This window comes from Alexandromys fortis, unplaced genomic scaffold (assembly GCF_014885135.2).
Source record: "Alexandromys fortis isolate MF-2015 unplaced genomic scaffold, M_Fortis_MF-2015_v1.1 scaffold_96, whole genome shotgun sequence".
Lineage (NCBI taxonomy): Eukaryota > Metazoa > Chordata > Mammalia > Rodentia > Cricetidae > Alexandromys > Alexandromys fortis.
The window spans coordinates 66,758-84,190 of record NW_026068053.1 but is presented as its reverse complement, the minus strand read 5'-3'; the positions used below and the strand labels follow the sequence as shown (position 1 = coordinate 84,190).

General features: G+C 38.8%; 1 protein-coding gene across 1 annotated transcript in view; it reads right to left on the bottom strand.

The window, feature by feature from the left end:
- Positions 1 to 17,433, bottom strand: part of Cntnap5 (contactin associated protein family member 5) — a 554,624-nt gene that overhangs the window by 520,998 nt on the left and 16,193 nt on the right. Inside the window, exon 3 of the mRNA XM_050119741.1 lies at positions 1,398 to 1,541. Coding sequence (XP_049975698.1) covers positions 1,398 to 1,541 — 144 coding nt within the window. The remainder of the gene's footprint in view (positions 1 to 1,397; positions 1,542 to 17,433) is intronic.

Genomic DNA, 17,433 nt, shown 5'->3' with positions numbered 1-17,433 from the left:
AAATCTTTAATAAATTTAAAAAAAAAGAAAGAAAAGAAAAAGAAAATTAATGGCTGCTGAGAGAGGTAGCATAAGTCTTTTCCAGGGACAAGCCTCTTGATAGGTTATCCAATCTCAAGTCATCAGCCCCGAAAAGATATGCATATGAGCAGCAATAAATGGACTCAGCAGCATGTGTGTATGTGTTTGTGAGTGTGTGTGTTTAATAATAAAGAAAAGGAGGCTTTGGATTTTAAAGGGAATGCAGAGAGATGTAAGAGCAAATGAAGGGAGGAGATAAAATTCAAGGATAATTTTTTTAAAGGCTCCTCATAAAACGCAAGGTGTGTTAGGGAAAATAGACATTAGTGAATTAGTGAGGCCTTTAATCCACTGTCATTATAAGTGATCTGCAAGGAACCTCTAAGACATGAATATTGCAGTATCATTTAAAATGTCTTGCTTAATATAATCAATAAATATACACAAAATGTCCTAGCCACATAATTCAGCAGGATCTATTCTTTTATCGCATTTCTTAGAATTTTTTTAATGAAAATCCGTATTAGTCTGCATAGATTTCAAATCTTCCACACAGCCAAGAAAGCAATATTCTTTGAATGTCTATACTTGATTTTACCAAAGAAATGATTTGTGGTCCCTTTTTCTCAGCTGGTTCTTTCCCAATATAAAGCCAGCTAATAGGGTGATAATTCTTTTATTTCATTTTTAATTTTTTGAGGCAGGACCTCATGGAAAAGGCTGCCCTCAGAGTTGCTATGTAATGGAGGATGACCTAAAATTCTGATCTGCCTGCTTTCCCCTCCAAAGTTCTGGGATTACAAGTGTAGAGCACTGTGACAATTGTAGCCAGAGGATGAAATATTCTCTCTAAGGTCATGTGTTTGAACATTCATCATGTAGAAGATAGTCCTGTTTGGGAAGATTTTAGAACCTTAAGGAGGTGGAGACATGCTATAGTTTAGTCACTAGCAGCGGGTCTAAGACTTTTATATCCCAGCAACAATTCCTGTTCACTCTCTGTCTTAAGTGTTGGTGGAGTGTTGCCAGCTAGCTTCCTCCTTCTACTGTCATGTTTTCTCTGCAGTGATGAAATCCTTTCTTTCATACTCTGAACCAGAATAAAGCCTTCCTACTCTAGATTGTTTTGTGTCAGACCACAGCTAAAAAATTAACTAAAACACCCATTTTTTTTAATGGAGGTGGGAATGGAACTCAGGGTTTTATGCACTCTGGGCAATCCCACTAGCGTCTGAACTACAGACTCAGCCTTGCCTGATGAAAATTCTAAACACGTGAGATTAACACAGTGTGAAGAGATGCAGGGGTAGAGGAGCAAAGCAAGACTTACCCAAGTCCACAAACTGTTAGGTAACAGACAGAGAGAGTGGACTTACCACAGAGTAGATCTGATGCTTGCGTCTTTTAGCCAAATCAATTATGTTCACGCCATTGTAGTAAAGGTTCTCAATACAGCCATGGAAGTTTTTCTTCAAAAAGGTTCCAGGTTTGCTTGGCACTGGAATTCCTCCAAAACTGAGCTTCATGGTGAAAAAAATAAATAAATAAAAGTCATCTCTTAGTAACAAGCTCTGAAAATGTAAGAGAAGTAAGTACATCCTCTAGATTTAATTGTATGTGTGAGCCATGCGGCTTTAGTAATTGCAGATGCCACTTGATTACTCTGTTTAAAGGACACTGATGAGCCCATATAAAAATATCTGTAATTGCTTGCCTATTATGGGCTTGCTTTACAAAACCATCTTCATTCCTTTCTTAAAACTTTTTAATACTGAATAAAACAGTAATTTACAAAGGAAAAAGAGAAAATAAAATAAATCAACATCTTTATGGTTATCTGGAGCACAGCAGCAGAGAGGAAACAGCAGTAAAAACAGCTCAGAAACCAAACAGATACTTGCTCACATCCAGGGACACATAGTTCTAAAACTCACAATAACCAAAGAACTTATATGCACAGAGTTGTTCCCCAATTGCTATCTATAAAGATAAAAGGCTGAAATAACATAAAAATATCCTATGGATTTAGGAATCAATTAATAATTAGCATTCTAAAACTGCAAGCATGACAATTATCAAATATTTATGGTAAAATAGAAAATTAATGCAATTTTGAGTGTAAAGTAGAAGAATTATCATTGGTTGTGAAATATGACTCCAATGATGAGAAAGTTGTGCACACAAGGGCAGGAGATACTCAGGGGGTAAGAGCACTAGCCATAGAGTCTCAATGCACACAAGGGCAGGAGATACTCAGGGGGTAAGAGCACTAGCCATAGAGTCTCAATGCACACAAGGGCAGGAGATACTCAGGGGGTAAGAGCACTAGCCATAGAGCCTCAATGACCCAAGGTGATTCCTAGAACCCATGTCAAAAACAAAACAAAGCGGGGCTGGAGAGATGGCTCAGCGGTTAAGAGCATTGCCTGCTCTTCCAAAGGTCCTGAGTTCAATTCCCAGCAACCACATGGTGGCTCACAACCATCTATAATGAGGTCTGGTGCCCTCTTCTGGCCTGCAAGCATCACACAGACAGAACATTGTATACATAATAAATAAATATTTAAAAAAAAGCAATCAACAGCAAAAGAAAGAAAGAAAGAAAGAAAGAAAGAAAGAAAGAAAGAAAGGAAGGAAGGAAGAAAGAAAAATGAAAAGAAAAGGAAGCCAGATGAGGTAGCCTAGCTGGCATCTGTGATTCCAGCACTACTATGAATATTTGTTAGGGCAGGATAGAAGAATCATCCAGAATCTCACAGGCCAGTTAGTCTGGAATAAACACTGCAGCTGCTCAAGCAAGAAATGTTGACATTTCCCCTGCCCCAAGGGGAACCATCAACAGCTGCTGAAGGCTGCCTTTTCACCCCTACAGGCACAGCATGGCACATCCACACAACCCCCAGCCTCTGACACACACATCTACAAATGTAGACACAGAACTGTATTATAATGGCAGATGCCTGAGATAATTACTGGATGTTAGTTTTCTTTCCTATGTATATTTTATGAATTTATGATGGATATAGCGAACAGCAAACATCTAATGCTTCTATTACACAAGATAAGAGGTAGTAGCTACCCTCTCATTTCCCTCCCTAGTGTTAGTCAGCACCCAGATTTTCTCCATTCTTTGAAAAGGTACATTACCTAAGACTCTCTTCCCCCTTGCATCTCTCCTCTTTGACCTGTCACCTCCCTCCCTGTGTCCTCTTTTTTCTTCTCTTTCCTCTGTCTCCTCTATCACCTCCCCCATCTCCTTTCCTCCTGTCTTTCGAGTATACAGTGTCAGAGGAGGACATGTTCTCTCAGCCATGGCATCTTCTCTCCGTTTCTCCCATCATGAGTCATTAACTAACATATCAGAAATATATTGGGCCCAGATGTTTATTTCATTATAAGTTACAAAGAATTTTAAATATTTTCTACTGTGATGGGTCCGTATCGTGTTTATTACTTTTCTTTTGCTTTACTTTCTAAATGTAATTATGATGATTTCATCTATTTTTAAATTTGAAGTGCTCTTTATTCTCTAAGCAGTTATTTGTGTATGCTTTCTAGGCAATTTCTTTGAATTTGAGGTGTACAGTCATGGGATAGGCACAAAGCTCTTTATTCAAATTTATTTTCTATACTTTTGTTTTACTTAATTTTTCTGGTTAAAGTTTTCTAAGATTTAGCTTCGTGGGATGGGAGTAAAGCAAGGCGAAGCCTGGGGCTTCCTCTCTGGGCCTCTCTGGAGCACTAAGAAGGAAGAAAGTATTTGTGATAGCTAATGTTGATGGTCAACTTAACAGAATGAAGAATCCTTGAAGAGCAAGTCCTTGGGCATCTCAGATAGATGATTTCTAGACTGGTTTATTTCAGGTGCTTCCATTGAATAGTGGGGCCTCCAACTGAATAAGAAGGGAGAAGGCACAATGTACATAGCATTAGACTTTTTCTGCTTCTTGACTGTGGATGTAATATGACAAGCTGCCTCAGTTTCTAATACCACACCTTCTTTGCCGTGATGGACTGTGTCCCCAGACTGTGAGTCAAAATAAACCCATCCTTTTTTAAGTTACTTCTCTCTGCCTACAAATATGTAAAGTTGTTAAGAAAGCACTTCTGCCCTGGTTTTTCTATACATTATGATGCAAGACAGAGTTGCTTGGGACTCAGAATGGCCCCAGAGCAAATCATCTGGGCAGGTTGAACACAACCTAGAGATGATAGGTTGTGACATAATCACCATTGTAAGGCTACCAAAGGCACAAGAACATGAAAGAGGTTTATATACTGAGGCTCTTGGAAAATACACAAGAAGTATAATGGTGAGTAGCTGGACCAGGACTTTGGGAGGTCCCAGGAGTTGTATCTCACAGGCTTCATCACAGCATGGCAGACATCAAGTAGCAGAGGGGCAGGTAACTGGTCTGGGAGGTTGGGAGGTCCCAGGAGCTCTGTCTCACAGGCTGCATCGTGGCATGGCAGACATCACATCCAGAAGCAGTAAAAGATGGCACATGATTTTTACAGTCACAAAACATCTGAAGCTACTGGACGACATTTCCAGGTAGAAGTAAATCACATGTCTGTGGTGATGCTGTGAGACACCATGAGAGCCACCCAGCTGGTTAACAGCCCAGAGTGAAGAAATGAGAAACTCTTTACTGTAGATGGCTTTAAGAAACCAATGACGAGTTGTTAGTGCCTTAGTTCACTTCAGCTGTCAAGTTGAGACAAACTCACACTATTCAGGAGAATCTTAACTGAAGAACTGCCGAGGTCAGATTTGCCTGTGGCTATGCTTAAGAGAGATTGAATTGGTTGCTTGCTTGTGTTGGAGGGCCCACCCACTGTTGGCAGTACCATGCCTAAGCAGATAGTTCTTGGCTACAGAAGAAAGCAAGCTGAATGGAGGCCAGAGAGAATCAGAATTTTGTTCAAGTTTCAGATTGAATTCTTATCCTGATTCCCCTGAGTGATGGATTGTCACCAGGAAGTGTAAGCCAAATACATCCTTCCTGACTCAAGTTGGTTTGTCAGAGTGTTTAATCACAGCCGCAGAATGAATGTAGGACCGTCACTACTGTCCCATCCTTCCCTCAAAAACACTAACTTACCATTGCATTGGTGTTCACGGGGGAACACACTGAACCCAGCTAAAAGGAGAAAATGACAGTTTTACTGAGGCACACTTGACCATAAATATATTTCCACATTTGATTTATACCATCTTATCTTCTTTTATATTAACAGAGAAAATTTAAATTTATTTAGAAAATTATGAAAAAATAACTTTCTGAGAGGAGGTTCCACTGAAGGAATGGCCTCCATTTTTTTTCCCAAAGAATTTGACATCATAATGGTACTATGAATTGAACACTTAATTCATTTTCAGGTACTCAGGATGGAAAAGTCTGTTTATGTGTTGATAACTTTCCTTCAATATCCCACATTAATTTCTCTACATATTTCCCAAGACTGTATATGCCATCTTAATAGAGAACTGTGCATTGTGTATTAGTAATCACAATCTCAGGTCATTTATATTTGATTTTATCTGATTTATGAAAGATTTGATAGCAAAAGTTAAACTTTCCACTTGGAATTATCTCTCTGACCAGGTTACACTTGTGTATGGTTTACAGTGGGTAAATTATGAAAGGTATTATTTGCAAGGATTGATATTGATTGCTTGTAAACTGTTCTCCTGACTTGTTCAGGTAAATGTGACCTACGCTCAAGTTCCCAGTTTGGGTTTTCTCCTTGACTCTGTGAACTGAAGTTCTTATGAAAAGGTCTTAGCTGTGTCACATTCTACAAGCCTGGGTCTTAACCTCTTCCATTGTCCTGAGTAGGAATCTTGCAGGTGTGGGCTCTGTTTAGTCCCCTCTGTAGTGATTCATTGTTCATCTCTGTGTCAGACCTAATATTCCAGCAATTAGCTGAAATCCCCATTGGAGTATGTAAATAGACTGCTGGCTTCCACCAACCAAAAGTTTAAGAATGTAATCAGAAGATATTCAACGTCTGTGGAAGTGACTTCTCACCCTCCTGTACCTGTTTGTGTTTTAAAATGACGTTGATAGATGACTTTCTTTGTTCTGTCTTACAATGGTGGCACATGCTTTTGGAGGCAGTGTGAATTTGTGTTCTTACGTCAGGGTCACTCATATTTGGGTCTAGAACACACTACCTCTTATTCCCTTTGAGGTGACTCTTAGCTGTCCCTTGGGTGAATCACTTAGCTATACAACTGCATTGCTTAGGCAGATTCCCTTAACCATCCATGCCTCCCACTAGAAAGCTGCTACAGGGCAGCTTATAACAAGGCAGAGGGAGCCAGTGATTTTAGATGGCAGTAGATAGCCATCTACTCTGTAGTGCTGCATTTGTTTATAGTTTATGTGATACCCTCATACAGTAAATACAGAGTAAATTAGAGCATAATGACAGACGTACCATGACCTTTACACTTTTATCTTAATTACTTTCAGCGGTACTAATTTTGCTATGATGTTTTCCATATCAATTTAATTAGTTTATTGTTGAAATATTTTAAAATAAATTGACTTCAAAGATGTATCTTACTCAATTTTGCATGTGTTCATGTGTATGCACATCTGTGTACATATAGATATGTATGTAGAAGCCAGTGATCAACATTGGCCTCAATCAGCTTCCACCTTAGATTTTGAGGCAGAGTCTCCCACTGAACCCAGTACTTACTAATTTGGTGGTACTGGGTAGCTAAAGAGCCTCCAAGATCTTTCCACTTCCATCTTCCCAATGCTAAAGCACAAGGCTGAGCAACAGTGGCCAGCTGACTTTTTTCACAGGATTGGGAGTCGTTATGTTGGTACAACATGCACCTTATCTGTTAAAGTACCTCTTCAATATCCTCATTCTTAGTATATCATTCAAGCATAGCAGATTAAAACAATACTTGTTGACTTGGATGAAAAGGTATAATAAGTGATGTCCTTCTCACTCTGTTCTTGACTTGTGCTTTTTGAGAATTCTTTTGCCTGTTCTTGTTTGTCCTCTTGAATTGTGTTGTGTGTCGTGCTTTGATCTTAGATCTGATGAATCCAGGTAGACTACATATTCCACTTACAGCTTGCCTCAGACAATATCCTCTCCCCAGGAGTCTGATGGGATTTCTAGTGTCACAGACAGGCTGCAGCTGGAAGAATTGCAGGAAAAAGCCCCCTTTGATGTTAAATGTATGATGCTCCAAAACTTGTCTCTCTTTTCCTTTGACCTTATAACCATCCCTTTATCTCAGACCTGCCCTCTTTTTTTTCTGATCTTTGGTGCTACTTTGAAGACAATGAGTTCATCTCTCTGTTACATAATTTTTCTCTAGCTCAGTTTAAATGCACATTATTGCTTTTGCTCTGGCTGTCAGTTTTGTAATAGACTGTCTCCAACAAAAGATGTGAGCTATTGTCTTCTTTTCCAGGCTCCTCTGAAATGTAACCAAGCTGGGTATCACTGAGACACTTAAAAATGTCATTGCCATCAAAAGGGACAGCCCTTCTTTGGAATGTAACCAAAGCTAATGAATTTCTGTCACTGATAAATAAGACAAGAACTTTTAATTTTCTGGTAAAATCTCTTTATTTTAAAATATTTGTTTGAGGGCTGGGGAGATGGCTAAGTAAGTGAAAACACTGGCCAATAATCCTGCCAGTCTGAATTGATCCTTAGGATCCAGATGGTGGATGGACAGCATGAACTTTTGCAAGCCATCCTCTGACCTCCATAGATAAATTATAAGAAGAACAGATGAAGACACAATAGATAATAAAATGTAATAAAATATTTTAGCATAGTAATTTGAACATAAGAGTTTGTATGCATGAATGTACACACATGAATATATGTGAGAAGGATCATCCTAAAGTGTTGTTCTTCAGGCTCTGCCCACTGTATTTTCTGAGACAATGCTTCCCCTCAGGATTTGATGTCCACTAGTTTGGCTAGACTGACTGGCAAATGAGAAATTTATCTGCATTTGTCTCCCCCACACTGAGATTGCAAGTGCTCTCCAGCACACCAGGCTTTCCCTCATCATCAGTGTGTTGGTTAGTTCATTTACTTAATTTTTTGTCAACTTGACACAAACTAGGAGGAGGGATTCCAAATTTAGAAAATATCTCCACCAGATCAGCCTGTTGAAGCCTGTGGGCATTCTCTTAATTAATGATTGGTTTGGGAGGGCCTAACACACTGAGGGCAATGCCACCTGTACGTTACGGAAGAATGAAGACTGATCAAGCCATGGAAAACAAGCCAATAAGCAATCCTCTTCCATAGGCTCTGCTTGAGTTCCTCACTTTATTCCCTCAGTAATGGGCTGTTACCTGGAAGAATTAGATGAAATAAACCCTTTCTTCCTCAATGGGTTTTGGTCATGGTATTTATTATAGCAAAAGAAAGAAAACTAGAACAATGTTCTAAGGACAAGATCCAGGTCCTCATTTTTACTAGGCATGTGCTTTTCCCACCAAGCCATCTCTCCATTCATGTCTATGTGTTCCTGGCTCACTGGGAACTTCAGTAGAGACAGCCCAACCTAGATGTCTGGAATTCAGATATATTTGATGAAGCCAGAAATCTCAGTTTTCTAGTGAAATCTGTGAGTTTTTTAAAAGCAATGATTTGAATGCATATGCCTGCAATTTCCACTCTGCTACCATGGTGTCTAACCCTTAAACTGTGAGCCCCAAATAAGCTCAATTCTTTTCTAAGTTGATCTTGACATTATGATTTACCACAGCAATAGACAGTAACTAATATAGATAGGGTATCTCCTTTAACCTGGAGCTTGCCAGTCCAGCAAGACTGGTTGACCAGTGAACCTAGGGATCCACCTACCTCTGCCATCACAACAATGATATTACAAACATCCACCACAGTACCTGACACTTTTGAAGTCAAATTCACATGCTTGAATGGCAAGTACCTTACTGACTGAGCCGAGCCATCTTCCAACTCTATACTATTTTAAAGAAAACTCAAAGTTCTTTAGCCCCAGTCTTCTATCAGTCCATCAGTCTACCCTGGCAATTTGCCACATTGCCACGACAACAATCAGATCCATGATGTTTAAAAGCCTGCTACAGCCCTTGAAGAGAACAAGCAGATGGTAAGGCAGAGAGCAACAGATGCTGCCAGTGGGTTCTTCGTAGTACAAATTGACCACTCCAACTTTTCCACAGGTAACGCATTGCTCCATGTAATAGGATCTTGCACTTGAGGCTGGATCCAGACATCATTTGTATCAACATTGTTTTTGTCCAGTCCAGAGGATGAGTAATGCCTGTGGCTCCTCCTGCTAAGTGAGTAAATTGTTATCTTTCTCACACTCAAAGACTCCAGGGAATCAAATTGGTATAACATAAATTTTATGGGTTTTGTCTCTATATAACAATAACTAGGTTCTTTGGCCAACTAGTCAAATTGTATACATTTTATTCTTCTAGAAAAGATCTGGTTGAAAATATGTACTTCAGTGTTCTCCATATGCTAAGACATCAAGGGTTCCTGCTGGGGCCCTCATTTGTCTGTGGTTCCACAGATGACATCCTGCTTCATAGGAGCAGTGTTCATAAGCCAGGTGAGATGACCACAATGTCATCTACGATGACTTTCCCTAGACATCCAATTCTGTTGACTTAAAAGTGTCCTGCTACCATCAAAATCAGGTCTTCTCCCCTCCCACCTTTTCTTCTGAGGATATGGGGTAGCTATTCCCAGCATGGACAGATCTGAAAATGGTTTGGTGTGATTCTGAAGGCAATTTGTTAATGTTAGGAGAGCTGAAAACACATCTGATTGAGTAAATCCTTTGCTTGATTTAAACCTCTTTAAATATTTAGATTGTGGCATGTGGCTCTCTCCATTTGTATTCTCGCCCCAGGCTCCGTGTGTGTCTGAGAGAGCCTGGCTAATTTTCTATTATTTTATTGATGACTATACTAATTTAGCCAGTCTCCAAGTATCTGATTAGCCACCTCAACTAGAAGTGGAAGGCTAATTAAGCTGTGTTATCAACATTCCAGCAGAAACTTGGAGAAAATAAGGAAATATGTTATCAATGGCCTCTCTGAATACTGATAAAGACAAGGAATCCAGGCTTGGTGGCTCAGTGCTGTGACCGCAGGTGCTTTTATGGAGATCAGGAAGATCACAAGTAGCCCTGCTACATAGAGTCCTGCAAGCCATCCTAAGTGCTTTAGAGAAGAGAAATAAAATTAAAAGCTATTTAAGAACTACTTGGGGCAAAAGATTAATGGTTGAGATTTTGACTAACATGCTTGAGGCCCTTGATCCAACCTCCAGCACTAAAACAATAAAAGGGAGGAAGGACGGTCTTTTTTGGTGTGATGTCGATATTAAAGACGTTCTGTCATATTTAAGATCATCTGTTTATTTTTAATATATTAAGATATGTCTTGAATATGTACATATTCATGTGTGCCTGTGAGTCCTCATGAATGTGTGTGCAATTTACATGGATGCTAGTGCTCAACAGTAGATGTTTTTTTCTCTTGTTCTCTTCTTAGATTATTTTATTTATTTATAACACATTTGTTTCTTATTTAAATAGTCATTATATAGGAGATATCCACCTGCCATAGATAACATGTGGAAGTCTAGAAACAACTGAGAAATTGTGTTCTTGCCTTACCCATGGGACTGAACGCAGGTCATCAGGCTTGGCAGCCAGTGCCTTTACCTACTTAGCCTACTAAAACACCAACTATCTAACTCATTAAAAAAAAATAAATGAGTGCACCCCTCATGGTCCTAACTTCCTTGCTCATGTTCTCCCTCCTTCTGCTCTTCATTGGGACCTTGGGAGCTCAGTCCGATGCTCCAGTGTGGGTCTCTGTCTCTATCTCCATCTATCACCAGATGAAGGTTCTATGGTGATATGCAAGATATTCGTCAGTATTGTTATAGGATCGGGTCATTTCAGGTTCCCTGTCCTCAGCTGCCCAAGGAACTAACTGGGGACATCGACAGTGGGGCTGATCTAGTGGGAGCTCACCAAGGCCAGCTGGACTATGACTGAAAAAGCATGGGATAAAACCGGACTCTCTGAACATGGCGAACAATGAGGGCTAATGAGAAGCCAAGGACAATGGCACGGGGTTTTGATCCTACTTCATGTTCTGGCTTTGTGGGAGCTAGCCAGTTTGGATGTTCACCTTTCTAGGCATGGACGGAGGGGGGAGGACCTTGGACTTTCCACAGGGCAGGGAACTTTGACTGCTCTTTGGACTGAAGAGGAAGGGGGAAAGGAATGGTGGAAGGGGGAGAAGGGTGGGAGGAGGGGGAGGGAAATGGGAGGCTGGGAGGAGGTGGGAACTTTTTCTTTCCTCTTCTCAATAAAAAAAAGTAAAAAAAAAATTAAATGATGATCGAGCCAGTGAAACTGGAGATTACCTATTAAGCTAGAATACCTTTCCAGCAAATCCCAGGGATCCTCCTACCTCCTAATTCCTGTTCTGGAATTATATGCATATATACAAGCCTTATAAAGTAACTTTTATGGCAACTCACAGTTATAAAATTTGAGGAGATATTAGATTACAATTTTAAATTGAACATTAAAAAGAAAGGGAATAACCCAAGAGGATCTAAAGTCTTTCCCAGAAAGTGTTCAGACCCAGTTCTATTATCCATGCTCCTAGGTCCAAAGCTATTTCTCTGTCTCCAAGACAGGAACCATTTACTCTGATAAATCTCTGGACAGCTTGTGTCTGTGCCTCTGTGGCTATGAGGAAAGAGGACTGAAGAACTTTTCTTCTCCTTATGTCTTGGAGCTACCAATGAAATATATCATGAACTATACCCACTGCAGGGCTGGTTGAAAGGTTAAATCAGTGTTGTGACTTGAATGAGAAGCACATGGGAGGCACAACTTTCAAGGGAATTCTTCTGTCCATAAAGGCTCTGGAGCCTTAAGGAGATAGAGCCTTCCTAGTGAAGTGTAGTAAGAGTGGTGGGCTGCGTTCCCACCCGGCTCCCACAAGGCTAGCTTATGCCCAGAAATAACAACACACAAACTGTATTCTTGTAAACACTGCTTGGCTCATGAGCTCTAGCCTCTTTTTTTAAAAAAAAATATTTATTTATTTATTTATTACATATACAATATTCTGTCTGTGTGTATGCCTGAAGGCCAGAAGAGGGCACCAGACCCCAGTACAGATGGTTGTGAGCCACCATGTGGTTGCCGGGAATTGAACTCAGGACCTTTGGAAGAGCAGGCAATGCTCTTAACCTCTGAGCATTTATTGCCTAACTCTTACATACTTATTAGCCCATTTCTAATAATCTGTGTAGCACCACGAGGTGGTGGCTTACCAGGAAGGATTTTAACCTGTGTCCATCTTGGAGAGAAGAGCTATAGTGTCTGCCTCACTTCCCTTCTTCCCAGCATTCTGTTCTGTTTACTCTGCCTACCTAATTTTCTGTCCTATCAAAGGCCAAGGCAGTTTCTTTATTAATTAACTAATGAAAGCAACATATAGATGAAAGACCCACATACATCAGTGAAGAGCTTCACTTAAGGTTGGCGTTGAGGTTTCATAGGCTGGACCTACTTCATTTGCTCAAGATTCTACACTGTTACAGTGTGACAGCTGTCCTCATGCTCCTGCCCTCTGCCTTGCCCTTTCCCTTGCCTCCAGTGATGGAAGGTATCCCTCTGTAACTAGAAGCCAAAATGAACCTTTTCTTTCCCCAAGTTACTTCAGTCAGAGTATTTCAGCACAGCAACAGCAGAGAAACCAATACAAGAGTACAAATGTTATTTATCTTCAGAGATTTTCTTCTTTCTTTCTTCTACATCTTATCATTTTCCATTTTCTTGTGTTATATTCATGGGATTCCCTGTATTCTCTCTGTAGTACTTTTAGACTAATCTAGCAACTTAGTTTCCACAGAAGGAAAAGACCAATAGCATCTATACTTTGCATTGTCTTGGAAACTAATTCGCTGGGGACCTTTAATTATTTTAATCATAGATAAAACAGCCCTGCTGTGTCCAGCTGGTCATTCAATCTTCTAAGTATGACAGAAGAAGCGAACAGTAGGTAGAGCCAAGCACTAGCAAGGACTGCAGCAAGGGCAGCCTCTGAGTATGTGGCCCTTACAACCACCTTCTTATGGTGGATGGGAGGTAGCTCCGCTAGTAGACTGTTTTTCTAGTCTATATGAGATCCTGGATTCCATTTTAAAACTGCAAAAATGGGGTAAGGCAGAGGACACCTATAATCCCAACATTTGAAGTGTAAATGCAGGAGAATTAGAAAATCAAAGCCATCTTCAATCGCATAGTAAGTTCAAGACCAGAGGCTTTAGGCTACTTGAGAGCCTCTCTCAAAAATTGCATAGAAAGAAAATTGTACCAGTAGTGGAGTAGGATGAAGATTAGGTCGATACTATGTTAATTGACACAAAAAATAATTTATTTGTTTAAGAAATATCCCCTGTATTATCAGTGACTTCCAGTTTATAGAAAAAAAAATAAAAGGAAGTAGAAAAACCTCAACAGTTATAATAAAAACAAATTCCAATGCATGTATTTATTTAGTTATTTAGATGCTATCACCTACCCTAACTATCTAAAAAGTAAATATATGCATTTAAATAAGTAAATAATCTAGGAGGAGAGCAAGTCAAAAACAAAGTATGCAGCTCTGGCTCCCATACATGTGCACACACATGAATGGAGACTCACATGTACACAGAAATTTGTACATACTCAAGACCCATCTTAATATGAATTAAAAGTAAACAAATCACAACAGAAAGCATATATACATATATATAACATTATTTTAATTAGGAAAAGATGTGTTACATTTGTTTACGCTACAAAATTTTTTTTAACTGTGTAAAGATGCATTACTTGTATATACTGCATTTGTTTAATTATGAATTTCATAATTTTCATCTTGTATGCCCAAGGCACCTGGCTGTTCTAACAAAGAGCTGAATGGCCAACAGCTGGACAGAGAAAAGAGCATTGGGGCTGACACACAGAGAGAGAGAGAGAGAGAGAGAGAGAGAGAGAGAGAGAGAGAGAGAGAGAGAGAGAAGAAAGCTAGACACAATAGAAAAAGGAAGAATAAGAGAAGGAGAAAGAGAGAACAAGGGACATGCCCTAGACAAGAAGCCGACATACTCCAGCCAGTTAGACATAGAGAAGCAGTGTAATATATACAGGTGTGAAAGGTAATGAGTCTTAAGGCAAAAGTAGATAAAGAGAAATAAGTTAATTTAAGCTAAAGTGCTAGCCAGAAATGTGTCTAAATTAGTCTAAGCATTGAAAACTAATAATAAGTCTCTGTGTCATGATTTGGGGAATGGTTGTTGGCCTAAAAGAAAAAGCCTGGTATGTACATATATGTATATAAGCATAAATATATATGTGACATATATATACATATATACATATATATTGGCACAGGGTCTTTCTATACAGCTGTGGCTGTCCTGAAATTCACTATGTAGATCAGGCTGGCCGCAAACTCATAGAGAGGTTTGTGCCACCATGCCCAGTAAAATTGGAATTTTTAAAGAATATCTTTGAATGAAAAGATTTGAGTAATTTTAGAAGCACATGTTAGGACTATGTCATTAAGAATTCATCTTTTCTATCATCTCTGTTTCTTTTTAAAACATGACACAAAATTTAAAAAGTTACTTAATGATAAATATTAAAAATAAAATGTCAGTAGGGTGGTGGTGGTGCACACCTTTAATCCCAGCACTCGGAAGGAAAAGACAGGTGAATCTCTGTGAGTTTGAAGACAGCCTGGTCTACCAAAGCTAGTTCCAGGACAACCAGGACTACTACACAGAGAAACCCTGTCTCAAAAAACCAATAACTAACTAACCCACTTAATTAATTAATTAATTAATTAGTTAGTTAATTAATATTGTCATATCTCTTTAATCCCACACTCAACCTCTACCTGAACAACAACTTCAGTGTCCTTCCAGCATTCTCTATGTTTGGTTTTCTTTCTAGTTTCTTTGCTTGTTTTTAAACAGATCTTATGTATTCCAAGATGTCCTAGAACTTGCTTTATAGCCAAGGATGACTTTACACTTCTCATCTTCCTGCCTCTACCTTCCAAGTGATGGGAACACAGAATCAACCCACCCCACCTAGTTCATGAGATGTTGGTTATGGAACATCAGGCTTTTTGGCTGTTTGGTGGGTACTAAATATATCAACTGGGCTGAAACCAAGTCTTCCACATTTTCAAGTTTATATAATCTCTTATTTTACAGTATATACTAGTCAAGCTGCATTACATACTAAATTCTTTTCTTATAAGAAATATTTGGGACTTGAGAGATGACTTAGTGGTTCAGTGGCTAAAAGCACTGACCGCTTCTGAGATTCCATCTACAATGGGATCTGATATCCTCTTCTGTCTGATGCCCCCTTCTGTCATTCAGGAATAGATGCAAATACAGCACTCATATACATAAATAAGCAAAATTTTTAAAAAACTGCATTTCAAAAGCAAATAAAAAGAAAGCAGGAGTGATGGGGTATACCTTTTATCCCAGCACTCTGGAGGCACAGGCAGGGGGATAGCTGAGTTTGAGACCAGCCTAGTCCACAAAGAGATTTCCATATCAGCCAGGGCCGCTACACAGAGAAACCCTTTCTTAAATGCACACACACACACACACACACACACACACACACACACACACACACACACACTTATATATAAAGAGAAAGAGAGACAGAGAGAAATACAGGCAATGGTGCCATACCAGAACACACAGGACTGTTTCATTTCTTCCAACAAGTGTACTATATTTTTTCACGTTTCTGTAAAACACTACTACCCTAGGTGAGATCCAATAGATCAGAATCTGTTAAGTGGTGAAGATAAGAATCAGTTTTAAGGTGCACCATTTTTGATTCACACTAAGAAAACAAAAATCCAAACTCTGTGGCTCCCCATGCACCTCTCTCTGTATGTTTAGATGATACTTAACAGAGAGTGTTAGATGACCATCATGTGAATTGAGAAATTACTTTTTCTGGGGAACTCAAGCATGTAGGTGTACACTTACACTTTATAGGTGCGGCTGAACTCTAAGAGTGGGGTTGTGAGAACCCAGTCCCCATCAGAATCTAAACAAGATAGGAGACTGTCCCCTGAAAGCCTCAAGGTTCTACACCTGAGTTGGACACGGCAACCATTTAACAAGGCTGCACCATGTCATATCCCAGATGACCCAGTAAAACCATGCCATAATTCATCAGATGGGCCCTACTATGAGCTTTTGTCTGTGTGGACACAAACAATGTCATTGTGACACTCTGGTGAGCTAACTCTAATGTGGGACTGATCAAAATTTATTAATTACCAACCCTTTGGACTGTGGACACTTTTTCCATCAGAATTAATCAAAATTATATAGTCTATTGTTATCCTTTTGGTTGTCCGGAAGAACTTGATGGGAAAACTCTGCTGAAGACATTCACAGTCTGGTCATTGGATAATAAAATTCAAGCTAGATATGAAGGATCTTTCTCCCAGTCAGCTCATCATCATAGTAGAAAGGCGTCAGTGGTCTACCAGGCACGAACTCTGTGAGCTGCAATGATGACTTGCCAAGAAAGACATGTCATCTAGTGAAACAACGGCTTGACTAGTATGGCAGTAAAAAACTGTTTTTAGTATTTTTGCACTTCTTAAAAAAATCTTAGCATATAACCTATTATATATGTTCCTTTATAATTATGGACAATTTTTGAGAAACTCAATTTGGGTATGTAAAACATGTCTTCTTTTGAAGGATATTATTATTTCTCAAATATTTTATTTATTATAATACCAACAATGAAATACAGCATAGTTTGGGCTTTCTTATTTACATACTAATAATAACATGCCTCAAGGTGTTGCTCTTGGCAATCACAAGGATCATGGTTTTGCAAATGTGAAAATACTTTATATTATTAATTTATCCTCAATCTTTTGTTGTCTTCCTTTCCTTAGGTAAGTTGATTTGTCAAAACTATATTTATTAATTTGTTAAAAGATATTTTATAACAATATTTTAAGTTATTTTATGTTATATGATGCCAATAAACATGTACTTTATAATGGAAGGACTTTCATAATGTTTGTAGAAATAAAAATTATATATTTTACTTCTAGTCCCCTGGAATCTATGTCATACTTAGAAGAAACTGCATGTATTCAAATGATAAAAGTATTATTTCATTTTCTCCAAATATTCCTATATAGTTAATCTTGAAGTTCTGTTGATATTATGCACTTATTTATTTCATAAGAGTAATTCATTCCTTTACAATTTTATTACATATGTTTGCTATATATATATATATATATATATATACAA